This window comes from Prionailurus bengalensis, chromosome E1 (assembly GCF_016509475.1).
Source record: "Prionailurus bengalensis isolate Pbe53 chromosome E1, Fcat_Pben_1.1_paternal_pri, whole genome shotgun sequence".
Classification (NCBI taxonomy): domain Eukaryota; kingdom Metazoa; phylum Chordata; class Mammalia; order Carnivora; family Felidae; genus Prionailurus; species Prionailurus bengalensis.
This window is the reverse complement of record NC_057347.1, coordinates 6,824,910-6,852,183: the sequence shown is the minus strand read 5'-3', so window position 1 is coordinate 6,852,183 and position 27,274 is coordinate 6,824,910. Positions and strand designations below refer to the sequence as shown.

Sequence of the window (27,274 nt, the reverse complement as noted above, 5' to 3'; positions counted from 1 at the left end):
ATGAGTGGTTTAAAGGAGCATCTGCCCGCGTCAGGCTCTGGGCTGATGGCTCGGAGCCTGGAGCCTGTTTCCGATTCTGTGTCTCCCTCTCTCTCTGCCCCTCCCCCATTCATGCTCTGTCTCTCTCTGTCCCAAAAATAAATAAACATTGAAAAAAAAAAGAATATTAAAGGAGCATCTGTACAAAGTGCTCAACAGAGCGTCTGGTTCATCTCAAGCTCTCAGTTCAGCGTCTGAGGGGAGAGGGCAGACAATGCCAAGGCCTGGCTAGAACCTGAAGGCCTGGCTGCCTCCCTTCTCTAGCTCATATGTCATCAAGATCACATGTACAGTCAGGAAATAGAAGGGCCAGTTTCCATCGAAGGATACAGTCTCGCTTATCTTCATCCCTGAGACCACGGGGTGGCCCCAGAGAGGCGGCAAGTACCGGAGATGAGCACTTGGGTTCCTGAACCGGATCCCATTCTGCCGTTTATTAGATGCCAGGAAACCTGCCCTCATATGTCATACACCTGTTCTTCTAGTCGACTTCCTCCTCCATCAGCTGGGGAAAACAGCACAACCCACTTTCGAAGGGTTACTGTGACAAATGAGTTAAAAGCGTATCGTGAGCTTATAACAGCAGCGAGCCCCTCGTAAACACGGGACAGAGATATGGCTCGTGATTAATACTGTCACGGAACTCACGCCCACTCTCCACGGCGAGATGTTTACACATGCCAGATACTCGGCCAGGCTTTTCTGATACACAGTCTCTACTCCACCTTGAAAAAAAAAACAACAACAACAAAAAACAAAACCATGGCGCTCTGAAACTTGATTGGAGCCAGACTTCTAGAACACCACACAGATGAGCCTGGCTTCACCTCTCGGCCAGTGGGGTTTTTTTTCAGGGCCCAAGGAAGCATAAACATACTCCAGTGATCCTTCCGACAGGCTAAGCTGGCTGTGCTTTGAGACTAAACCCACAACTAGAGAGTTCTAGAAATCATGTCCCTTCTCAAGCACCTAGCAGAGACCAGCCCACTGACCAGAGATCATGTTTTTATATTAGCAATTTTTTTTAAGTTTATTTGTTTATTATTGGGGGCGGGACAGAGTGAGAGAAGGAGAGAGAATCCCAAGCAGGCTCTGTGCTGTCAGGGTGGAGCCCCATGTGGGGCTCAATCCCACAAACTGTGAGATCATGACCTGAGCCCGAATCAAGAGTTGGACGCTGAATCAACTGATCCTCTGAGGCACCCGTATATTAGCTATTAATGAGCTGTTATTAATATAGATGTAATGATTATAAGAGTCAAGGCTCTGTGACCACTCCTTTGTACTCTTCTCTCCAGAAGGAAGCACTACAATCCAGAACCTTCTGTGCATTTACACTTACATGGAGGAGCACTCCTAAAACTGTACTGCTTTGAGTATGTTGTGCTTTTTTTGCTTTTTAAAACAACAGAACATCATACGTGTCCTCGTATGAGGACAGTAGCTCGAACAGAGCTTTTGAGCACTGCGGAATGTGTTAGCAGTGCAGATACACCATAATTTATTTGGCCATGCCCCACATTCCCCACCAATGAGGCTTTACTAACTTCTAGGCTTTCATTATCCCAAATAACACTGTCGTTGGCACCCTTGTTCATGCCTCTTTGGGCACATATTCGAGCATCTCTCCACGATATATACCAAGAAGTGGAGTCGTAAGATCACAGGCTAATAACCTTTCGTAAGGCATACATAGGCTTTCATAATTTCAGCAGATACTTAAATCAACTCCAACCAACAGCACACTCCAAAAATGTGGCGTACTCACTTGGAAGCCTGAATCCACTCGTCATAGAGTTCAAAGGTCATAAGAGGTTCTGGCAACTCTCGGAGGTAAGATTTCAAAGCTCCTGGACACAAAGACAACATCGGCTAGGAGCCACTTGCCATTGGCACAGACAAGTTCTACCAGCCAGCATCACCCATGTGGGTTACATGTGGGGATGGGTTCCCTGACCCTCATGTGGTTTCCCACGCGCACGGATCGGAGGCTCCGGCATGGCGGTGGGACCTGGGCTTCCAATCACGCTCACTTCCCCCTTTTATTTCCCACCAACACCTTGTCTTCTCTTGGCACGTTGGGGAGAACTTTCTTCAAGGGGCCCGAGCAACCAGGCTTAAAACCGAGCCCCGAGAGGACACATCAGAAGCACGTTGGGAGCCACTGGTTCAAGTGTCATGTGACCACATGCCCTCCACGCTGACCCCTGCCCCGTGAGCCTCTACAGCCCAAGGGAGCACCTTGCTACGGGGAGGTGGGCGCCCACCTGCAATTGCATGGGGGTCTGCTGAGTACTCCTGCACATCGACCACACAGCAGTCCAGGGCGGCTTTTAGCTTCTTCAACTTGGAGGCAGACGGCGCCACCCGGAAGAGTCCCTGCCGACAGCACAGAGGGTCAGCGCACAGCGCCGTAACTCAAGGGAAGGGCACAAGAGCAAGGCGAACAAACAGGAAGTCTCCCCACTCCCTTCCTCCAAAATCTCCTTGCTGCCTTCTTCCCATCACCATTTTCCAATATGGCGGCTGCCTGCTCTCTGCATGTCTGCTCCTCCTTTAGACATAAGCAACTCTGGAGCAGGAACTGAGCCTCACCCACTGTTGTGTCCCCAGTGCCTAGGATGGGGTGACCCGTCATTCTGGTTCGGTAAGTATTTGTTGAGTTAATGAACCCTGGGCACTCCCCAACTTCTTGTTCTTTTGTATTTAAGATATATTTTGGAGAAGGGATACGTGATCAGACGTGGAAGGCTAGGAAGCTCAACACAAAAAGGTCTATGGAGTGAGTGAGTGTGTGTGTGTGTGTGTGTGTGTGTGTGTTTTGGGAGACACAGGGCTCTACTTGAGAGACAAAGTCTATGTCCTCAGGGGACGGGCAAACTAGGGATGGTCTGTGAGAGAGCAATGCCTCCTTTGGTCCCTCCGGGTTTCATTCTTCAAGTTCTGAATCAATGCCCTGTCTTCCAAGTGAACCGCTGTGCTCTGTTCAAAAGTGAGCCCTGAAGAGAAAGAGAAGAAGACAGGTGTGCGGAGGGGCGATTACAGGTCAGAGTTAGAAGCGAACCCCCAAGTCACGCGTGGGATGAAAAGTTTGGCTTCAGCTTCTCGGCTCCTTACATTCTGTGATGCCACCCCCAGGGGTGAGAAACGGGCTGGCAGAATCGGCCTTTCAACCTTTCATGGCCATGGTTCAGATCTCCAAGTTTTCTTCGGAAGAAAATGTTCCTGGTCTGAAATACTGAGTTTCTGGCCTGCTGAGATCGCTAACTCCCTTCTAAGTAGATGTCCGAAGCTCTCTGGCATGTATGCAAGGACTCCATACACGTTTGGACTGGTGCATCAATAAGGCTGCTGTGACCAAGAGCAAGCCACAGCATGTGTTAAAGAAATGGGTTGGATCGTCATAAAACCACGCCCCTACCGTGGAGGAAAACCAATAGCATTTGGTGATGGACAACATCAAAGAGAAGGGAGCAGGGTCGTCAAATAGAAGCCTATAGATTTTTTATTTGGTTCCTTAAAAAAATTTTTTCTTAATGTTTATGTCTTTTTTTTAAATTTTTTTTTTTAACATTTATTTATTTTTGAGACAGGAAGAGACAGCTCATGAATGGGGGAGGGTCAGAGAGAGGGAGACACAGAATCTGAAACAGGCTCCAGGCTCTGAGCTGTCAGCACAGAGCCTGATGCGGGGCTCGAACTCATGGACCGTGAGATCATGACCTGAGCCGAAGTCGGCCGCTTAACCGACTGAGCCACCCAGGCGCCCCTTAATGTTTATTTTTGAGAGAAAGAGAGAGAGCATGAGTGGGGGAGGGGCAGAGAGAGAGGGAGACACAGAATCGGAAGCAGGCTCCAGGCTCTGAGCCATCAGCCCGGAGCCCAACGCGGGGCTCGAACTCACAGACCGCAAGATCATGACCTGAGTCGAAGTCGGACGCTTAACCGACTGAGCCACCCAGGCGCCCCAAGCCTCTTTTCTTTTAAAGAGTGAGTGGTGGCCATTTATATCACAACAAATAATGTTTCTGTAGTTCCATAATACATTTTATGTTAAGTCCTGTGTTTTTCTTGATCTCTTGTGTGTGTGTGTGTGTTTTTAAAATCTGTGTCTATCATTGAATTTTCTTGGCATCTGGAGTGTGTTTTGATAATTTGGAAATGTTATACTTCAAGATATGAACAAATTATTTTTACGTTTTGCACATGATATTTTAAGTTACGGGTTATACAGAACTATTACATATTCCCCATCTTTTAGAGAAACGTCCTGAAATATTACAGATGAAATCACAGAACGGTCTGGGATTGGCTTCAAATTATCCAAGGCAGGCGTTGGGGGGCAGGATCGGAGGGAGAGACAAAACGGGACCGTCCATAAGCTGGGTGATGAGGCTCGTTATCTTGTCTTTACGTGTTCCAGGTTTTCCATAATTCCAAGAAGTGATGGGGAGGAAAACAATACAACAACAACCCAGTTTACCTTCCACCGTGAAGCTATGGCTCAGGGACCATACAGACCCCTTCATCTGGTAACCGACAACAGACATGAAAACGGCCAGCACTTAAAACGTGGTTCGTCTGGAATGGCCGGCGTGCGAACATGCCTGGCACAGAAGAGGGGGCCAACGCGCGTCTGAGCATTCACTGGCTTCCTAGTCTTGTGCAGCCCTCAGTTTGCCGCACGGGACCCCGTGCTCGCTTACAGACTTGCAACTGTTCCGAATTAATTAATCAGGTTTTGAACCAGTAAGTTCGAAAGCCACCACGTCCCCTTTTATACTCTGCTCGGAGATAAATGCCTGGCACGCCCTGAATATCGACTGGCTGGTCAGATCAAAGGAAGATGTTGTTGAGACTTCAAAATAAGCCTACAGAAGAAACCAAACGTGAGGGCTGCCTCCCAGGAAATGGTTTATGCAGCAATAAAATGACAGTCACCGCTTTCCCATAGACGTCTTCACATGTGGCTCTTAAGAAGTGCTTCCTAACGTCTCTATCAATCACGTTTTCAGGCTCTCTATGAGAGAGTTGTGATCAAAAAGGCTAAAAGGTCTATTTTTGAAATGGGGGAGCTTATAAAGCAGTGAAAATAAGAGCAGGAGGGGAGGAGGGGGAGGAGGAAGGGGGAGAAGGGGGAGGAGGAAGGGGAGGAAGGGGAGGAGGGGGAGGAGGAGGGGGAGGAGGAAGGGGAGGAGGAGAAGGAGGAAGATGAGAAGGAAAAGGAGGAGGAGGATAAGGAGGGGGGAGGGAGAGGAAGGGGGAGAAGGGGAGGAGGGGGGAGAAGGAGGAGGAGGAGGGGAGGAGGAGGGGGAGGAGGAAGGAGGAGGAAGAGGAGGGGAAGGAGAAGGAGGAAGAGGAGAAGGAGGAGGGGGAAGAGGAAGGGGGAGGGGGAAGGGAGAGTGGGGAGGAGGAAGGATGAGGAGAAGGGGGAGGAGGAGGAAGAAGAGGGAGGAGGAGGAAGGAGGGGGGAGGAGGAGGAAGAAGGAGGAGGGGGGAGGAAGAGGGGGAGGAGGAGGGGGAGGAGGAAGAGGAGGTGAGAGGAGGAAGAGGAGGAGGGGGGAGGAGGAAGAAGGAGCAGGAAGGTGGGAGGAGGAAGGAGGGGGGGAGGAGGAAGAGGAGGGAGGAGGAAGAAGGAGGAGGGGGGAGGAGGAGGGGGGAGGAGGAAGAGGAGGTGAGAGGAGGAAGAGAAGGAGGGAGGAGGAGGAAGAAGGAGCAGGAGGGGGGAGGAGGAGGAGGAGCAGGAGGGCGGGAGGAGGAAGGAGAAGGGGGAGGAGGGGGGAGGGGAGGGGGAGGAGGATGGAGGACAGGGGGAGGAGAAGGAGGGAGAGGAGGGGGGAGGAGGAGGAGGAGGAGGAGGAGGAGGAGGAGGAGGAGGAGGGACCACCAGAGGCAGCACCAGCAGCAGCCGCAGCATGGCCACGTCCTGCTCAATATGAAGACGGGATCCTGGGGTGTGGCCGGAAGTTCCTCAGGCCAGTGCTACCCACCTCCCACAAGCCTCCCTCCCTCCCTGAAAAGTAAAAGCTATGGAGGAAGCGGGACCAGTGTGTGTGCTGGGGAGGGAGGGGGCTGCCCCGTATCGTCACACGTCTGCGCGGCTGGGGGCCAGAGAGAAGGAGATCCTGGAGGCGCGGTCACAGGGAGGAAGGCCCCTGCTCGGGCGGGGTCGGGCCGCGCCCAGACCTACCTCCTCCTGCATTCCACATTCCAGCAGCATCGTCACACAGGCCTCAATGGGGAAGGCGATCTCCCGGCCGCTGATCATGAGGTGCTCCTCCAGGGGCTTCCCGAAGGAAGGCTTCTCTACCCAGGCCTCTGAGCGGGGCAAGCGAGAGAGGCCAGTGGGCAGTTAGCGAAGGTCACTGGTGCTCGAATACGTCTGCCCTCCGGTCAGATCTTCCTGACCATCAAACACATGGAGGGCCAGTTAGGTCCCCGTTTTTGTGGTTTGGGGATGAGGGAGACAGGACTGGGTGGGGCAGACGGCTGGCTAGCTGTGTCCAGACTGCCCGGCCTGCCTCCATGGGGCACAGCCCCCACCTCGTCGCCTCGTCGTGGGGGCCGTGCGTGTGAGCGTGCCATTAGATCAAGGCACCAGCCTTCGAAGTTCCAGAAGCTCAACCTAATGCGGTTCTGTCGGGGCGCTTGGCTGGCTCAGTCGGTTAAACATCCGACTCTTGATTTCAGCTCAGGTCGTGATCTCAGGTTTGTGGGTTCAAGTCCCACATTAGGCTCTGTGCTGAGAGCATGGAGCCTGCCTGGGATTCTCTCTCTCTCTCTCTCTCTCTCTCTCTCTCTCTCTCTCTCTCTCTTCTGCCCCTTCCCCCCTCTCCCTCGACATAAATACACTTAAAAATTAAAAAAATACATAAATAGATGTGGCTCTGTTGAGAGAGCGTGAGGGGGGCTGGAAGACAGGGAATGGTCTCGGCTCACAAGGCACGCGGGCTCCCCCACCCCCCCAGCTCACTCACCCTGCTGTGCCTTTATCTGGGGCAGCACAGCCTGCAGGAGCGTCAGGGACTTCCTGTGGTATTCCGCCTGTACTTCTATTAGCTGAGAAGACACAAGGACAAGGTTACCGCTCGCGGGAGGGTGGGGCGCACAGGAGGCTGGCCCCGGCAGGGTGCCCTGCGAGGAGGCGCGAGTCCCCTGCTCTCTCATCCACCTAATGTGACGGCTGCAGCATGCTTCCCCCCTCAAGCCTCGGCAGCAGAGAACTCGCCAGAAGTGGAAATCTCGGGGAGCCGGAGAACCACGAAGGAACAGGGGGACCACCCCAGGCCGGGAGCCTGACACGGAGAGCTGGCCTCCACGGCGACGGGACCTCGCCTGGCACCCCATCCTCCAAGCAAAAGCAGCAAAGGGAGGAAAGCGATAGGAAAACACAAGTGGGAAACGCACTAAGAGATTTGCCTGGAAATTCTGTTTCCCTGGAAGACCAAGCTGTATGCTAGTCTGTATGGATCTTGGTTTCTGTAAGGTGAGTTTATACAGCTTTTTTTTTTTTATTTTTATTTATTTTGAGAGAGAGAGAGCATGCGAGCGAGCTGGGGAGGGGCACAGAGAGAGAGAGAGAGAGAGAGGATATCCCAAGGAGGCTCTGTGTGGTCAGTGCAGAGCCCAACATGGGGCTCGATCCCATGAACCGTGAGATCATGACCTGAGCTGAAACCAAGAGTCAGTCGCTTACCTGACTGAGCCACCCAGGCACCCCTCTGCAAAATGGGTTTGATATGTAAGTGATCAGAAAATGTGTGGCTTGAGATGCCCGGGTGGTTCAGTCGGGTAAGCGAACGACTCTTGGTTTTGGCTCAGGTCGTGGTCTCATGGTTCGTGAGCTCGAGCGCTGTATGAGGCTCCATGTTGACAGCAGGGAGCCTGCTTCGGATATTCTCTCTCTCTCTCTCTCTCTCTCTCTCTCTCTCTCTCCCTCTCCATCTGCCCCTCCCCCACTCACTCTCTCTCTCTCAAAACAAACTTAAAAAAAGAAAAAAGAAAAGAAAACGTGTGTGGCTTGATGTAGCATCCTCTGTGAGTACCTTGGCGGTGAAACGGCTTTGGCTCTCGTGATACAACCCCAAAAATCAAATTCTTTCAATTTGCCCACTTTTGACCATCCCACCGCTAAACCAGCGGCTGAAGTGTCCACAAGGGCAGACAAACCCCAGGGAACAACACCATTTCTGAACCCTCACCCCCCCACCCCGCCATCGGGTATGCGTGCGCCAGGGGAAGGGGAGGGAACTGCTCTGTTTAAATGCTCAACGCGGACGGTAGATACCTGGACCTCCGAGTGAAACCTAAAAACTAACATGAGTTAAAAAAAAAAAAAAATCCGAGCACCAGAATAAATGGTCCATAAGTAGGAAGGAGGCAGTCCAAGGTGGCTTTGGAATGTCAAAAAGGTCATTCATTTAAGAAATTTTAAAATATTACCTCCGTACATACACCTGATGGAATAAACTTGTGAACGTGCTGCTATTTTTAAATAAACCGTCCAGGTTGGAAGGAATATGCTTATCAGTGCTTTTTCAGGATGGAAGGGATTCATCTGAATGTCTGGACCACTCACCGATCACAGCTGTGACCGGCCCTTACCTCTGCTAGGCACCCCATCACTTCCTGGATCATTTAAAGTTTGCATCTTATCCCCCAGAGTTAAAGGCAGGCGAGCTTAACCTGGATTTTTAACTTGGGGTTTTTCTCTCAAGTGTTTTGAATTGTTGCTGGTTTTGTTTCGTTCTGCTTTGTTTTTAAAAAACTATTTTTAACGTTTATTTTTGAGAGACAGAGACAGAGCATGAGCGGGGCAGGGGCAGAGAGAGAGGAAGACACGGAATGGGAAGCAGCCTCCAGGCTCTGAGCTGTCAGCACAGAGCCCGACGTGGGGCTTGAACTCATGAACTGTGAGATCGTGACCTGAGCCGAAGTTGGACGCTTAACCGACTGAGCCACCCAGGCGCCCCTGTTCTGTTTTGTTTTTGACTTGCCTTGCACTTACCCCGGTAAAGAGCCAGGGTCTTAATTATTTGGACCAGATTATTCAAGTATGGATGACTCAGACCTGTTTCTTAATCTGCTTTCATCGATGAGAGGCCACCTTAATCATCGTTTACCTACTTGTCATGGTCTTTGGCCAAGATCGAAATGAAAAACAAATATTTGCTGGGGGGTTATCATCTCCTTCCCAAGCTCCCTGTTGATGATAGACCAGGGCGTCTTAACCTTGGCCCGACGGACATTTGGGATGGAGTTACTCTTTGCTGTGGGAGGCTGTCCTGTGCACAGTAAGATGTCAGCAGCACTCCTGACCCTAGGTGCACCTCCCCCAATGGTGACAGCCCCAAACGTCTGCAGACATGGCCAGACATCCACTGGAAGAGGGGACAAAATCACCCCTGAGAACCGCTGTTACAGACGACAGAATTGCAATCATCTGCATGGACGGATGGGTTGAGTTTTACTCTTAGGTTTTTAGTGAAATCCATGCAAGGGGAAATAGAAGACAGGATTTATTCACAGACAGAACCATTAAATACCATATTCTTTCCCATAGTGTGTTCCACCATTTGGTTCCACACCCCTTTCCTTCCTGTCCGCACCCTGCCTCTTGGGACCAAATTTTAAGGGCTCTTACCTTTCTGGACCCTTACCGTTTGAAAGTAGTTTGCATAGTCGATTTCTTTGGCCACAAAACTGTACATGTCCGCCGAGAGCTGGTCCTGCGGGAGGGGAAACGCAGCACTGAGGCCAAACATAAAACAATCGAGCAGCTAACGCGTCAGTCTAGACATCACAGGAAGCCTTCACCGCTGAAGGAAGCAGGAGCCTTCACCACTGTGAAATCCCGTTTTTAATAATTCCTGACACAGGGCCAAGTTTCCTCATGGGCGTCCCTGTGTCTCCCAACCAGGACTCCAGAGGATGAGTAAGTGTGAAAAGAACACCTAGGCCGGTAGTCTCCCCGGGGATTGTAACACGTGAGCCAGAGTCCAGAGTCAGGAAGGCTGGTGTGGGGGAGTGATGTGCAAATCACTTCCACACATCCCCGCGGCTGGCACCCCCTCCGAGGACAAGGGGCGCTCCTGCCCTCCCTGAAATGGCCTGCCACTTCCTTTCCCTGATCCCTGAACTGCTCTGCTCTCCTTCATCCTCAACACTGACTGGTTGGTCACCCGCGTCTGGGCGAGAAGTGGAAACACAACAGTTGGGGGGAAGGTGGCTAAGACAGGTGGGCCGGTTCAAAGCAGGGCTGCTGATTCAACATTGGGAAGAGCGCGGGCTCTGCCCACGTCATGCGCAAGTCTCGGGGTGTTGACCGTCTTGCACCATCCAGCTCTCCACGGGATCAGGGGGCAGTGGCCTCTTGCTGGATCGGACTCTGGGGTGCGTTCTCTTTCGAGAGCGGGTCACTTCCATGGAAACGCCCACGGCAAGGGGGCAGTTAACGGTACGTTTTGGGTAGGACTGCAGACTCCGTCACTGAGCATGTCTGTTAGCCTGTCGTGTCTCTGGACTTGTCTGCCCAAGTCAGCTGGTCTCTAGAGTTCCTCCTGGATCTCTGCAAGAGACAGATCTTTACAAGAGGCGCTCAGCTGAGCAGAGAAGAACCTATCACGCGTGAGTTGCGGAAACTATGAGAACAGCCCTAGAAAGTGGATCCAGGTGCTGAAGGAAGGCGAGCCACCACATGCTTCAGGAAGAGGCTGTTTCATGGACTGCCCCCCACTTTCCACCAAGCATTCTGCACCAACCTCACAACCCTCAGCCCCCCTGCCCCTCAGCTGCCAATTAAGCCAGGCTCAGTGAGAGCACTGGAACATGAGCAGGGATCTGTTTCCTTTTCCAGGACCCTGCACAGGCAGACACTGTTGAACTGTTCTTGTACCTACAAGGCACAGAGTTAAAAGGGAAATCTGTTCTTTGGAGAGCTTTAAGCACAGATCAGTCAATGCTACACTTGGTCCAGTTTCAAAGGATGAAGAAAGAGGAAAGAAATGAATTAACATTCTGGGCACCTGGGTGGCTCAGTGGGCTAAGTGTCCCTCTTGGGCTCAGGTCATGATCTCATGATCTGTGAGTTCGAGCCCTCATCGGGCTCTGTGCTGACAGCTCAGAGCCTGGAGCCTGCTTCGGATTCTGTGTCTCCCTCTCTCTCTGCCCCTCCCCCACTCGTTCTGTCTCTGTCTCTCTCTCTCTCTCTCTCAAAAATAAATAAACATTAAAAAGATTTTTTTTTAACATTCATTTATTTTTGAGACAGAGCATGAACGGGGGAGGGGCAGAGAGAGAGGGAGACACAGAATCCGAAACAGGCTCCAGGCTCCGAGCAGTCAGTCAGCACAGAGCCCGACGCGGGGCTCGAACTCACGGACCGCGAGATCGTGACCTGAGCCGAAGTCGGACGCTTAACCGACTGAGCCACCCAGGCGCCCCTGAAAAGATTTTTAAAAAGAAATGAATTAACATTCGTGGGGAAGAATCTAGGTGCCAGGCACGACGTCACATGGAGTTCTCATCTAAACATCTTAGGTAAGTGCTGAATTTGGGGGGAGTGGCTACCAAGAAAGAGTTCAAGGATCTCACCTGCCCGCCCTCCACGGTCTTAAATGTGCTTTGCACAGCAGAGGCTTTGTAACTATTTGCTGAATGAGAAATGAAGGTGCGGTAATTTTCCCCACGGGTAAAATGGTTTGTTGTTTTTTTTTTTTTTAATTTTTTTTTATTATTACGTTTCTTTATTTTTGAGAGGCAGAGAGAGACAGAGCACAAGTGGGGAGGGGCAGAGAGAGAAGGAGACAGAATCCAAAGCAGGCTCCAGCCTCTGAGCCCGACGTGGGGCTCGAACCCACGAACTGTGAGATCATGACCTGAGCCGAAGTCGGACGCTTGACCGACTGAGCCACCCAGGCGCCCCCGGGTAAAATGGGTTCTAAGCCTCAGCTCCCCCTCACCAGACCTCCCCTACAATGAAAGCCTTTGTAGGAGTGCTGAAGCCAGCAGTTTCTAGAGGAACCAATTTAAGCTGCCATGCCTATGACATGCCTATGACAGTTTTGGTCAGGAGGCATCCATCACCAGCAGCCGTGAGGGAGGTAGGTCAAGGCAGGGAAAAAAACAAAGGATCGAATGATGAAAATGGCTCAGCACACAGAGGAAAGGCAGGGACCCCTTGAAAGACTAAATGGCACACCTTCGATGACCTAGCATTTGAGCTATGCCAAAAGATGATGTTGGAAAAGTCAGACAGACCATCTGTGGGCGCCCTCAGGAACACGAAAGGATTTCTTAAAGGTATAATCGGATTACCGTCTTACTGAGTTAACAACAGTCCCAAATAAGCCGAATTGTAAGAAATGAAAGTGAAAACGAAATCCAATTTCCATTTATGTGAATCATGAGCAAATTTCCTTTATAAAGAAAAGAAAAATCAATCATCACCAGAGTTTAACGTGTTTTAAAAATCATTTGTTTTCTGCTTTCGCGATGAATCCACGCTCGGAAAAAATACAGAGTAAATACCCAAGTTCACCTGCAATCCCACCACACAGAGAGAGCGCTACAAACCCACGTGATGTCTGCTCACATTATATCTATTTTCATCAGTCCCACACTTTGTATGGTTGGTTTACAAAAATGGGACCAGACCATGTTGCAGTTTATTCCCCCCCCCAGAGAAAGTCTTTCTAACAGTCACATGACATTTAATGTATGAATGGACCATATATTGAACAGACCAACCAGTCTGTTGCTGGATACTGTGTTTCTAATTTTTCATTACAACACTTGGAAAGCATGTGTTCGTATAGATTTGCACCCGTCTCTTGATTATTTCCTTAGGATAAATTCTGCAGTTTAAAATTAATTCTGGTTTTGTATTTCCTTATAGTTAAATTTATTTAAAAGAATTTCTTTTTAAGTTTTTGATGGGGCGCCTGGGTGGCGCAGTCGGTTAAGCGTCCGACTTCAGCCAGGTCACGATCTCGCGGTCCGTGAGTTCGAGCCCCGCGTCGGGCTCTGGGCTGATGGCTCAGAGCCTGGAGCCTGTTTCCGATTCTGTGTCTCCCTCTCTCTCTGCCCCTCCCCCGTTCATGCTCTGTCTCTCTCTGTCCCAAAAATAAATAAACGTTGAAAAAAAAAATTAAGTTTTTGTTTACATTTGGGGGGGGGGAGGGAGGGAGGGTGAGAGAGAATTCCAAGCAGGTACCACACTGTCAGCACAGAGCCAAATGTGGGGCTTGATCTCATGAACCGTGAGATCATGACCTGAGCCAAAATTAAGAGTTGGACGCTCAACCAACTGAGTCACCCAGCCACCCCGTTCTTATAGTTAAATTAAAAAATATTAGCAAGATTGAGTTGGGATATTAGGGATTTTAGTTAAAAAAAAAAAAAAAGACACCTAGGCATAGCATAGCATATTCAAACTTCAGAAAATCAAAAACAAAGAAAAAATACTGAAAGAAGCCAGAGGTTAAAAATGTTTTAGCAGAACACAAGATAAGAATTACATCTGACCTCTCCTCAGAAAACATGCAAAGCCAGAAGAGGGTAGAGTAAAATATTTAAAGTATGGAGAAGAGGGGGAAAAAAAAAAAAAAGCTCACCAACCTAGAAATCCATACACTGCAAAATTACTTTCAAAAGGGACTTAAAGAGGAGTGCCTGAGTGGCTCCGTTGGTTAAGCGCCCAACTTCGGCTCAGGTCATGATCTCACGGCTCATGAGTTCGAGCCCCACATCGGGCTCTGTGCTGACAGCTCAGAGCCTGGAGGCTGCTTAGCTTCTACATCTCCCTCTCTCTCTCTGCCCCTCCCCTACTCATGCTCTGTCTCTCTCAAAAATAAGTAAAACATTAAAAAAAAATTTTTTTAAAGGGATTTGAAGAAATTTATGGGATTTGTTGCCAGCAGACCTGTCTTATAAGAAATGTGTGAAAAAAAAATGTTCTTTAAGACAGAATGAAAAAGATAAAGGTCAGAAACTCAGACGCTCACAAAGAAAGGACAAGCATTAGAGAAGGACTAAGTGAAGATACCATAAAACTTTTATTTTTCTCATGCTTAATCTACGGGATAAATTTGCAAGCAACAATGTACTTACACATATGTGAACGTATCCATGCATTGAGATAAACACACATGATTGCACGGTGTATGATTACATGGATACAGTCATATAAACACACTTGTGCTTACGAGTGCTTATGTACAAGTCAGTGGAAGGAACCAGGGGTATTTTCTCACTGAGACATACTTGCACTATATGGGAAATGCTAAACAGCTCTTCCAAAGTGGACTTGGATGCGTTATAAATATATATTGCAAACTCTTGGGCTCCCACTAAAAACATAAACCCTAAGAAAAGTATAATTAATAGACTGAGAAAGGACAAAAAGCAAAGCCACCTGAAAGGCTAAAGTGAAGCCTCAAAAGGCAGAAACCCTGAGAGCAAAAATAGTAACAGAGAAGAAGAGAAACAAATAGAAAACGGGAAGAATTATGGTAGGTATTACCATATTCAATAATCACTTAAACATCAATGGTCTAAACACACCAATTCAAAGATTCTTGGGGCTCAGTCGGTTCAGCCTCTGACTCTTGGATCTTGGCTCAGGTCATGCTCTCACAGTTTGTGGGTTCAAGCCCCGTGTCGGGCTCTTTGCTGACAGCTTGGAGCCTGGAGCCTGCTTCGGATTCTGTGTCTCCCTCTCTCTCTGCCCCTCCCCCGTTCACGCTCTATCTCTAGCTCTCAAAAATAAATAAACATTAAAAAAAATTTTTTTAACAACATGCTATTGAATAACCCAATTGAAAAAAGGACAAAAGACCTGCACAAACACGTCACCAAAGAACATAGCCGGATAGCAAGTAAGTGCATGAGAAAATGTTCGTCATCTTGTGTCGTTAGGGCAGTACAATTTAGAACAACAAGGAGAGACCACTGTACCTCTGCGGAAATGCCCAATATTCAAAACACAGACCGGGCCAAATGCTTTAACCTTGAGGTGGAAGATGCCTGGAATCTTATCCCCGTGCCAGGGAAACATATACATATAAACAAGTTTTTAATGGCAGACATCAACAAAAGACTAACCGCAGACTGGAAAATGACTTAGGACACAACAGGTAGAAGAAAGTTGAATACCCCAAATATGCGGGGAACATCTATAAACTGGCATTTAAGGAAAGTAGAAATGTTAGTTCAAATGCCAACAAAAATAGGCAATTAGAGGGGCACTTGGGTGGCTCAGTCAGTTAAGTGTCCGACTTTGGCTCAGGTCATGATCTCGCGGTCCGTGAGTTCGAGCCCCGCGTCGGGCTCTATGCTGACAGCTCGGAGCCTGGAGCCTGTTTCAGATTCTGTGTCTCCTCTCTCTCTGACCCTCCGCTGCTTGTGCTGTGTGTGTCTCTCTCTCTCTCTCAAAAATAAAGACACATTAAACAAATTTAAAAATAAATAAATATCGGTGAGCAGGGGGACTTGGTCATCCTCTCTGGAAACAAAAGGGTTGCTGGGCAGGAATGGGGCGGGGGGAATTACTGGTGCTTTTCTTGATATGTTTTTGTACTTTTTCACTGGTTATGGTAAATTGCATCACTTTTTTAACCTTTGAAGAGGAAACTAACATAGTTTTTGGTAAAAATAGCAATTGTAAAAAGGCATGGACCAATGAAGGTATTAGAGTTCTGTTCTGATGCAGTTGGACAGTCCGATCCAGCACCCCCTCGACACCACCGTCTCTTGTGTGTTAAGGTATAATTTTGTAAGAAACAAGATTCTTTTAAAAAAAAAAGTGTTTTTTTAATGTTTTTATTTATTTTTGAGAGAGAGACAGAGCACAAGCAGGGGAGGGACAGAGAGACAGAGGAGGACAGAGAGAGAGACAGAGGAGGACAGAGAATCTGAAGCAGGCTCCAGGCTCTGAGCTGTCAGCACAGAGCCTGACGCGGGGCTCGAACTCGTGAACCGCGAGATCGTGACCTGAGCCAAAGTCAGACCCTTAACTGACTGAGCCACCCAGGTGCCCCAAGAAACAAGATTCTTACCTAAGGAACACATTGCCATGTTACGATGGCAAATGAGCTGTACTTACTCACGAGGAGTCCTGGATCTGATGAAGTATTTCAAAGTTTTACTTTGCTGGATTCCATAGCGCTGCAGCTGGAGAGATCATGAGTCCTTGACAGATTGGCCAGTGTTGCTAATTTCCAGAGAGAAATGCTATCTGACCCTGATCGTCACCTGAATGCAAGGTCAAAGCCACCTGCACTGTACAAGGATCCGCCCACGGGCCAGCGGACGAGACTAGAAAAGGCCACAAAGATCAGAGATGTCTGCATGCAAAGTGGCTATTCTCCGCTAAAAGCGCAGGAGATAAAGACACCTGGTTCCCAGCATACTTCCAGGAACATGACACGCTTGTTCCTTGGATCTAAACCCAAACGGACCTGAGCGCACGCATACAGATGTGCATAGACTGTTCCTTGGACTTAAAGCCAAACGGACCTGAGCGCACGCATACAGATGTGCATAGACTGTTCCTCGGTTCTGAACCCAAACGGACCTGAGCGCACGCATACAGATGTGCATAGACTGTTCCTTGGACTTAAAGCCAAACGGACCTGAGCGCATGCATACAGATGTGCATAGACTGTTCCTCGGTTCTGAACCCAAACGGACCTGAGCGCACGCATACAGAAGTGCATAGCCTATGCCTCGAATCTGAACCCAAACGGACCTGAGCGCACGCATACAGATGTGCATAGACTGTTCCTCGGTTCTGAACCCAAACGGACCTGAGCGCACGCATACAGATGTGCATAGACTGTTCCTCGGACTGAAGCCAAACGGACCTGAGCGCACACATACAGATGTGCATAGACTGTTCCTCGGTTCTGAACCCAAACGGACCTGAGCGCACGCATACAGATGTGCATAGACACAGAGCTCCATAAACGGCACATGGCCAATTAACGCCTATCAGCTCCAAGACACCTACTCCTCAGAACGAGACATTCCTCTCTCTTAAACCAGAGGGAACGGGGCGCCTGGGTGGCGCAGTCGGTGAAGCGTCCGACTTCAGCCAGGTCACGATCTCACGCTCCGGGAGTTCGAGTCCCGCGTCAGGCTCTGGGCTGATGGCTCGGAGCCTGGAGTCTGTTTCCGATTCTGTGTCTCCCTCTCTCTCTGCCCCTCCCCCGTTCATGCTCTGTCTCTCTCTGTCCCAAAAATAAATAAACGTTGAAAAAAAAATTTAAAAAAAAAAACAAAAAAAACCCAGAGGGAACGTCTCTCGTCCGTGACTATCTCCTCGGTCAGCATTCCAGCGTCATCATTAACTGTGTCCCGGGAGGCGAGAGACGGATAAAAGGGCTCAGGGAGTATTAAAGGGTGAACCAGAAGCTAAACAATTTAATACCAGCAGTGAGTCAAGGTTCGCCTACAGTCTAGATTCTCGACTGTTCTTTCCAGCCCGGAAACCATCCTGTGGGACTCAGAGCGCCCTACAAACGCTTCGCATGGAGGCCAAGGCCATTTCCTCTTTGCCTGCCACGCAGGAACCCTGTTGATAACCCACCACTGCCACCAACCCCCCATCCCAGTCTAGGTCGCCTCAAAGCCCCAGCTCTTAAGGCTCATCCTGGCCCTGGGGATGCCCGTGGGCAAGCCTGGGGACGTTCAGTCCAATCAGACCTCACCCTTAGGGTTTTCCTACAACTCCGGTGAAGAATCAGGGACTCCCTGAGGGCTCCCCCATCTGTCCCGGTGAGGAGGAGCAAAGTGGGGGGGGGGCCGGTACCCTGCAAATCTCCACTCGGTTGGCGGCCTCGTCCATCTCTTCCCTGAGGGCGTCAGCTTTGGCACCTGCGGGCTGCAAGCTGCCGGACAAACCTAAAGACTTCGACGTCTGCTGCCACCTGGTGGAAAACAGGACAAAAAGAGGAGAGGTGTGAGACAGGCCGAGCCCTGGGGTATCACGGGGACACCGACAGAAGAGCCGGTTAGGGACGTTCCCCAGGAGGACCCGGGCGGTAACTGCTGGACACAGAGGATCAGCCACCCCGTTCGGACAAGGGCGGGCATTCCCCAGATTGTCCCCCACGTTCCCCTGAACACCAAGGATCACACAGGACCACCACCGGTGCTTCCTCTGAAGCACAGGGCTGGCTGTCCCTTTATGGCCCCTGACTGTCCCGCGGACTCCGAGTCTGGAGACGCTCACTGACTTGGCTGCAGCCGAAACCGTGGCGAGCTGAGAGCACGGGCAGTTAAGATCAAAGACGAATCTGAAAGCGAAAGCCTCTGCCAGCCAGCACGGAAAGCTTGCTGTCAACATTGAGATGCGGCGCTCATATTTCCTTAAACGTTTTCTCTTTTCGCGGACAAGACCCGCCGTTGGAGGCAGGCGCTGGGGCAGGCTGAGTGGCGAAGCTGCTGCTCTGGCATTATCAGGGAGATACCCACAAAGCAGCCCCCCGGAAGGAAGGCTCTGATGACCCTAGATAGTAGCAGGTGTCGCGGGGGTCAGCAGCGGGTTCCTCGTGTGATCAGGACGTCAGGACAGCCAACACCTGTCTGCAGTCTAACACCTGCCTGAAAATCGGGGTGGGGAGGGGCAGCGAGGGGAAGGGGGCCCTGGTGGGGGTCACTGCCCAGACCGCAGTGCAGCTGTGTTTCAGCGGGGGCTCATGGGGCCCAAGCTGCCAGATGTCTCAATTGCCAAGAGAAGCTGGCAACTGTCACAGGAACCCTCCTGATGAAATATGGCAACAGGTTAAATAGTTTCTCTCTCTTTTTTTTTAAGTTTATCTATTTATTTTGAGAGAGACAGGGAGAGAGACTCCCAAGCAGGCTCCGCACTGTCAGCACAGAGCCCGATGCGGGTCTCGATCTCACAAACCATGAGATAACGACCTGAGCCGAAAGCAAGACTCAGACGCTTAATCAAATGAGCCAACCCGGCACCCCTAAATACTTTTTATAAAATTTATTTATTTATTTTGAGGGGTGGGGCAAGTGGGGGAGGGACAGAGAGAGAAGGAGAGAGAGAGAAAATCCCAAGCAGGCTCCATACTGTTAGCGCGTAGTCTGACGTGGGGCTCGATCTCGCAGACCGTGAGATCACAACCTGAGTGGAAACCAAGAGTTGGATGCTTGACCAACTGAGCCACCCAGGCGCCCCTAAATAATTTCTCTCAGACACCATACAGGCCAATAGCATACAGACCAAACTGGACGGCCCTGCAGGTACCATTTGGCTCTCACGCCACCCAACATAAAGGCAAAAGATTAACGTGACCCTCACTTTGAGAGTCACAACCTCTTCTTACCCTCAGGACATACAGAGGGGTCCAAGGCTGTGACACAAGAAGAGGAAATAATAGTCATCTTTGCTATTAGCAAAATAACAACAACAACAACAACAACGGATTCTGTATTCCTTAGAGAAATGCATTCACGGGAAAATTACTTAAAAAGCCTTTGGGATGTCAAGCTGGCTTGAAGGTCCAGAGACAGACACACAGGTCTTGGGAACCATTCCTCGCTCAAGGAAAGAATTCAAGGCAAAATTGAAAGGAAATACTCTACTCAAAGATGTTTCAAAATCTAAACTAACAGACAAGGATTAATACAAATTCCTGGGGAATTCTTTCTCATAAAATGGTTTGCCCTACAGAAAGGATACATTTAATAGACATCCCCAGGTTTGTTTAGGCATTTGAAACAAAGTATTAAAGTGTTGTGGATGGGGTGCTTGGGTGGCTCAGTTAAACGGCTGACTTCAGCTCAGGTCAGGATCTCACGGTTCGTGAGTTCCGGCCCCGCGTCGGGCTCTGTGCTGACAGCTCAGAGCCCGGAGCCTGCTTCGGATTCTGTGTCTCCCTCTCTCTCTGTTCCTCCCCCGATCTCACTCTCTCTTTCTCAAAAATAAATTCAGTGTTCAAAAAATTTAACAAAAAATAAAATTTTAAAAATAAAGCGTCCTAGGGCTTGTCAAATAAAATAGGAGACTCCATGGATGTCATTTAGATCACTGATAATGAATAGGGTAGATTATGAGATCAAGCTCTGGGCGCCTGGCTCGCTCAGTCAGTGGAGCATGTGGCTCTCGTTCTCAGCGTTGTGAGTTCAAGCCCCACCTTGGGCGTGAGCCTACTTTAAAATATATACATATATATACATATATACATATATATATAAGTAAACGAAGTGACTGCAGGCACGGATTTTTATGGCTTCAAAGATCTGGATTAGATTAAAAAATAAAACAATTATACTTAACGTGGGTGTATTAAAATGAGGACACTTTCCTACGTTACCTTTCTTTTCTTCCTTATTTCCTTCTATTTTCCCCATAAATTCTACCCCTTGGCCCACATCTTGGTAATTTATTTATTTGTTCCTCTGAGTGTGTAATTTTTTTTTAAATTCATTAATTATTTTTTTGTTTTTAGAGAGAACATGTGCGAGCAGGGAAGAGGAGGAGACAGAGCGAGACAGAGAGACAGACAGAGAGAAGGAGAGAGAGAGAGAGAAGGAGGGAGGGAGGGAGGGAGGGAATCTTAAGCAGGCTCCACACTCAGTGCAGAGATCCTGGTGCAGGGCTCGAACTCACAAACCGTGAGATCATAACCTGACCCAAGATCAAGAATCAGATGCTCGGGGCACCTGGGTGGCTCAGTCGGTTGAGAGGCCGACTTCGGCTCGGGTCATGATCTCACAGTCTGTGAGTTCGAGCCCCGCGTCGGGCTCTGTGCTGACAGCTCAGAGCCTGGAGCCTGTTTCAGATTCTGTGTCTCCCTCTCTCTGACCCTCCCCCGTTCATGCTCTGTCTCTCTCTCTCTCTCAAAAATAAATAAACGTTAAAAAAAAAAAAAAAGAATCAGATGCTCAACCAACTGAGCCAACCAGGCACCCACCCCACATCTTGGTAGTTAAAAATCCTACATCTTTCCCCTCCTTTTATAGGGAATTTTATTCGTAATAGATAAATCACCTATTTTGAGATCACAAAGTAGTGACAAGATGTGGAATGAGACTGTGGAAATAAAGAATAAAACGACAAGGAAAACACAGAAACATGTGTATGGACAGTAATCTGCCGGGAAAAGAGACCTTAACCGTGAATTTCAAGGTATGGTCGTCTTGCCAGCCACCTGTTCTATAAATAAACTCAAGAGAAGAAAACAGGGATTCTTGACCAAGAAGCGTGAGCTTTAAAATTTGCAGAGCAGAAAGGTCTGCTGTGACACCATCGTTCGCTGGGAAAGATGTCATCACTATACAATCTGGGGGAGGTGGAGACAGAATACCGGCTGGCTTTCCTGAAGGCGAGAGGAGAGAAAAGGGCCAGAAATAAGGGTATGAGATTTTAGGGATCAGGAGGAGGGTCAAGAGGGCAAATGCAAGAGAAGTTCAAGGCAACCGGAAGTCAAGAGGAAGACTTTTCAGAACGGGAATGTTCCCGTAATGGGACATTTATTATTTCCTCCGGCCAGTCTCCCCCTTTCCTGTGTCACTGTCATCCTCTGCTTTGTGAGGCCCTGCCCCACTCCTGCTCCGATGTGTGGGCCCCAGGGAGCAGCCAGTTTGGCATGGCCCTCACCGTGAGCGGTCCAGATGAGGGTCCCTGATGCAAACCAACCCCGTGCTCCCACCCTTCATCACTGTGACCAACTGACAGGCCAAGAAAGTGGCATGTAAGCAAAGTCCGGACAAATGAGCCTCTCCTTTGTACTTCTAGAACTAGAAAGGGTCAAGGGTCATGCTGAAGAGACATGAGCCTAGAGGACCATGAAGACAATGGACGGAAGAGGCCCGTATGTGGAGAGCACAGATGACAGATGAAGAACAGCTATTGCCCTCCCTTCCAGAGGTACTTAAATCGGCCACGGCTCCAGAATTCACTTCTAATTAGCCACTTCCTTACTTCCATGAGCTACTCGGGATCCTTCCCCAAACTCTCCTGCTTTATTTATATTAGTTTATCTGCTTCTGAAGAAGGCAGGTGTCTTAATCTGCTCAGGATGCCATGATAATATGCCACACACCTGGGAGCTTGAACAACAGGAATTGGTTTTCTCACAGTTCTGAAGACTGCAAGTCCCAGGTCAAGGCTCTGGCAAGGTTTGGGTTTGGGGAGGGCTCTGTTGCTGGTTGGCAGAGAGCTGCCTCCTCACTCCTCAGCACACAGCCCTTCCTCTGAGCGTGGAGAGAGAAAGAAATCTCTCTTTCTCTTCTTATAAGGCCACCAACCCTACTGGATTAAGGCCCTCCCCTTACGACCTGACTTCACCTTAATTACTTCAGAAAGGCCCTATCTCCAAAGACAGTAGGGATTAGTGCTTCGACATATGGATTTGGGGAGGGAAAACACAATTTAGTCCACAGTGGGACCCAGAAGCATCAATTCAGCAGAAATACGACGTGTTCTGGACTCAGAAGGGTTGATATTAGATACATGCCCAGAAAAAAAGTGAGGCAGACTTTGGAAAGGAATGGGGCTCCTTCTGTAACCATTGTCCAACCATACCTATCACAGAAAAGACATTTGTATAACATTCAATTCAGTTCAATTCAGTTCAGTTCAATTCAATTCAGTTCCATTCAGTTCAATTCAATTCAGTTCAGTTCAATTCAGTTCAGCTCAATTCAATATAGTTCAATTCAGTTCAGTTCAGTTCAATTCAGTTCAATTCAATTCAGTTCAATTCAATTCAATTCAGTTCAATTCAATTCAGTTCAATTCAATTCGCATCTTTAATCCAGTGTAAAGCTTCCTTGAGTTTTTCCTCCATCCTCCTTATCTACAATCTTTTACTCAGCTTTGGTCTTCTCTGAGGATATGAAGGCTTATCAAATTGGCTTTTGAAACAGATAAACCAGATATACTCGGATAGAGGTAAAGACACACCTCGAATTCGAATTAAACACTGGAAAAATGAGGTGGATTTGACACTACTCACCCTAGTTGTAGTAGAATTCAAAGATCTAGGCACAGTGATCAAGAGCGTGTGTCCACCTGGGACATGCTGCACAGTGGAGAGCATAACTCATGAAGGACCAAACAAACAAGACTAAAGAAAGGTCTAATAATCAGAAGAAGAACATCACAAAGAACAGAACCTAACAAGTGCAAACTGACCACACGGGGAGGCTGGGAGGGGTGGAGATCAGGGCAGGGAGAACCCAACTGTTCCAGAAGAGCGGCTGGTGATCTTGCTATTGAACATTTGGTCTTACTCTCACTGCTGCCTCTCGGGATGCAGTCCTCATGTGGGCTGACGAGCCAGGGGTCAGGGAAAAGGCAGAAGTTGGGGGTGGGTTGGCTTCCGAAACAACAAGGGTTGTGAAGGGTCTCAGCTGAAGTTCAGAGGCATAAAGATTTGGATAGGGGAGGTAGCGATTTCCTCCCTGAATCCCAGCATATAAGAGATGACGGGCTGGAAATGTGCAAGAGTTCATTATATGGCAGAGTTCGTTAAATCATGGAAGGCAGGTTCCTAACGACGCTTCTCTATGGTTTCAGAATCTCTACGCCACTGGGTGTCACCATCAAAAACACACCATGTGACCAGATGGACCATGACTGCCCACGCACTCCCCATCTCATAAGGAGAGTGAACAAAAATACGAATGTAGATGCTGCTAGCATCCGGCCCCCCAACCAGAAGCTCCGTGTTGGAAATTCAGGTTTCCCTTACAGAAGCAGAGAGAAGCCCTCTGAGCTAAGAACCAGGTCCCCACAGAAGGAAATCACTCTACAAACCCAGGAGCAAGGCATCTACCAGTGGGACCAACAGCATGTGTTTCCTCCTCCTGTGTGACTCCCACATGTGCGTCTTGAATGCTGACGTCATGGGAGCATCTATCTGTATGTGACCCAAGCATGTAGTCGTGAGCGATGCCAAATGAATACTCCCCATACAACCTGCTCGGTCTTCCTCCACATACGCTAAGGAGAGAGCCTCAGGGGGCGCCTGGGTGGCTCTGTTGGTGAAGCGTCCAACTCTTGATTTCGGCTCAGGCCATGATCTCACGGCGCATGAGATCCGGCCCTGCGTCAGGCTCCGCGCTAACAGTATGGGGCCTGCTTGGGATTCTCTCTCTCTCTCCCTCTCTCTGCCCCTCCCCTGCTCATGCTCTCTCTCTCTCTCTCAAAATATATACGTAAACTTTGGGGGGGGGGGAGGAGAGAGCCTCAGATCCGGGTCAGAATAGCTCTGAAAACCTTTCTGTTCCTCTTCCTTCTTAACAGAAGAAGAGTGTCAGCATCACCACCTTCCGTAGGCAATGGGATTTAACAGCACTGGCTTTGCTTTTGTCCCGGTCACTTTCAGGTGTAGCCAGTACATATACAGCAGGGGCTACCGTGTTTCGGTTTCTGGGAGCGCTCCACAATGTTTCTAACAGATTCATTGGGAAGAAGTGAATCAACTTTTTACCAGATGTGTGGCTCCAGATGCCCCCAAAACCGTTCAGGTGGACTGGGAGTCTGAGAAACACAAAATTAACTAAAGAAATCTTTGTTGTCTCTGTTGATACGACCCGTTCTATTTCTGGCCTTGGGGGACTGGCCTACATTTCCTATTGGTCCAGATGCAGAATTCCAGGGTCTGAACCAGTTACCATAGCTGCCTCCTTTTGTAAAGCAGATGCAAAGTGTTAAAAAAAAAAAAAAAAGGGATAAATGTGATCTCATTGGACACTGAAAACAATCCTCAAGTCAACCCACAAGTGGCGTTATTACCCGTGGGCAGGTGAGGGCACTGGAGTTCGGGGGGCAGGTGGACTGAGTAACCTAACCAGGTGGCCTGGATCTGGGAACCTCACCAGAGATTCCTGGTTCAGGATTCTATATTGCATCTCTCGGCCCAAGCAGATCCGTCTCTTCGGGGTTTGTTTTTGTTTCTTTTTCTCAGGAAAATCAAAAAAGAGCTGTGCAGGTGATTAAACCTGACCGCCCAAAGGGCCTAGAGTCGAACCAAAATGTGCCTTCCACATTCGTATTCGTGAACCTACATTCCTTCGAGGTGTGAGCTTGGGCACACACACCAGTGCAAGGATTAGAAAGGTGGATACGCGCCATTGGGACAAAAGGAGGCCAGAGTCAATGGTGGCGTCTCGGAGCCTGTGGAGGTTCCCCTGCTGTAACAGGCGCTTTCTGGGGGCTTCTGGGAGACGGTGCCGGAGGAGAACAGCACAGTGGGAATGGTGCTTCCCTCATAATAGTCTTGGGTTCAGAACACGGCTACAGAGGGGACAGCGGCACCACTGGCCCCTTCTACCCCAGCCACGCTGCCTTCCTGCTGTACCCTGGATATGGCAGCCTGACTCCCCACCTCAGGACCTCTGCACGTGCTCTTCCCGCTGTGATGAATCCTTCTGCGCCCAATCTCTGCATGGCTACCTCCTTGTCATTTGTGTCCCAGATCAAGTGTCACCTCCTCCAAAAAAGCCTCCTCTGTTTTAGCGTACCTAATGTTGTTGCCTTCCTTCCTCCATCATTCTCTCTCAAAATTGCACTGTGCTATCTTCTTCTTTTTTTTTTTTATTAATTAATTTTGAGAGACTGAGACAGAGAGAGCGTGTGCATGAGCAGGGAGAGGGACAGAGAGAGAGAATCCCAAGCAGGCTCCGCACCGTCAACACAGAGCCCAACATGGGGCTCGATCTCACGAACTGTGAGATCACGACCAGAGCTGAAACCCAGAGTCGGATGTTTCACCGACCGAGCCCCCCAGGCATCCCAAGTGCCGCCTTCTTTATATGACTCACGGCTGCCCGAAATCACCACGTGTTCACTCATCTAGGGTTTCTGTCTCCCACACTAGACTTCAGCCCCCAAGAGAGCAGGGACCCCATGTCTCTGACTCATGACTCTTACTGCCAGTGCCTGGCACATTGCGAGTGCTCGGAAAAACTTAGTCAATGAAAACATACTCAATATGCAAACCCCTACACGCCACCCCCCCAAATATGATCACTATTCCTTCCAAGAAGCAAAAATGAAAGTGGAGAAACTCTACCTTGTTCGTGACGAATCCATATCCAACACCAACTTTGCTAAATGTTTCCTCTGCTTCTGAATATTTGGGATTTCCACCTGTGGTTACAGAAGAGACATAGTCAAACTGAAGTTCCAGACAAATTCTTTTCGTTTTTTAAATGTATATTTTTAAAAAATTTTTTAATGTTATTTTGAGAGAGAGACAGAGAGAGAGAGAGAGAGAGAGAGAGAGAGAGAACCAGCAGGTGTGGGACAGAGAGAGAGGGAGACACAGAATCCGAGGCAGGCTCCAGGCTGTCAGCACAGAGCCCGACACAGGGCTCAAACTCATGGAGCGCAAGATCATGACCTGAGCTGGAGTTGGATGCTTAACCGACTGAGCTACCCGGGCACCCCAAGTTCCAGATAAATTCTTAAAGAACTACGGACAGACAGCCATCCAACAAGTGTGGTGGAGGGCTCCCAAGCCTTATTTCTGGATGAAACTTTTGATTCTTGATCCTGAGTTGACCTCTGCTCTTTTTTTCACCGGACACCTGCCAGGCCCCCCATCACCCAGACCCTGTAGGGGTTCTGCTCTGCTCTGCTCACTGATGCCTCGCCTCATTCTTGTTCCTACCTCAGCCAGAAAAAAAAAAAGGCTCAATGTCAGCTCTGTCCTCCACACGAGGGTCACAAGTGGAGAGCAAAGCAGAAAGAGTAGACACACGGACCTAATTCAAAACAGACAGCAGGGGGATGACGGAGACGAGTCTCAGGAGACCTGAGATCCGATGAGGAATGCAATCTGGACATATTTTTATAGAAATTCAGTAAGAAGTTTTTCCAAAATAAAGACCAAATAAACACAGCCATGGCTTTGCTCAGCTACAGCAAGTTCTTCCATAGTGGGTGTATGTGGATGCTCTTTTTCTATTTTTATTTCTAAAAAAATGACTTCTCTCAACATCCCGGGGTGTGGGATTTGGGGTCCAGGCTTAGCCAAAGTGGGGCAGGAAGTGAGAATTTCGAAGGGAAAATTGGCTGTACATTGAAACCAGCATCATCTCAGAAGGAAGAAATGGGAAGATCTTCTGAGCAGGGATGACTGACGTATGGGGGCTAATAACTCCTGGCAGGTAAGAGAAGATGTGGCCCTGGGCTCCCAGAGTCATCACTGCCCCCAGAAGCAAAGTTGGAGGGTCACAGGGACATCTGGGTGGTGTTAAGTGAGCC

The 27,274-nt window shown here is 49.1% G+C and overlaps 1 protein-coding gene across 5 annotated transcripts in view; it reads right to left on the bottom strand.

Annotated features, from left to right (window-relative positions):
* Positions 1 to 27,274, bottom strand: part of ARHGAP44 (Rho GTPase activating protein 44) — a 179,678-nt gene that overhangs the window by 29,576 nt on the left and 122,828 nt on the right. For all 5 annotated transcript variants that reach the window (XR_006297753.1, XM_043583162.1, XM_043583159.1 and 2 more), the window contains exons 6-12: positions 26,079 to 26,155; positions 17,849 to 17,966; positions 9,699 to 9,767; positions 7,017 to 7,098; positions 6,230 to 6,357; positions 2,307 to 2,418; positions 1,808 to 1,889 (exon numbers count right to left, since the gene is read on the bottom strand). Coding sequence is in view for 4 of the 5 variants with exons in the window: in XM_043583162.1 (XP_043439097.1) it covers positions 1,808 to 1,889; positions 2,307 to 2,418; positions 6,230 to 6,357; positions 7,017 to 7,098; positions 9,699 to 9,767; positions 17,849 to 17,966; positions 26,079 to 26,155 (668 nt within the window). In the remaining variant the exon portion in view is untranslated. The remainder of the gene's footprint in view (positions 1 to 1,807; positions 1,890 to 2,306; positions 2,419 to 6,229; positions 6,358 to 7,016; positions 7,099 to 9,698; positions 9,768 to 17,848; positions 17,967 to 26,078; positions 26,156 to 27,274) is intronic.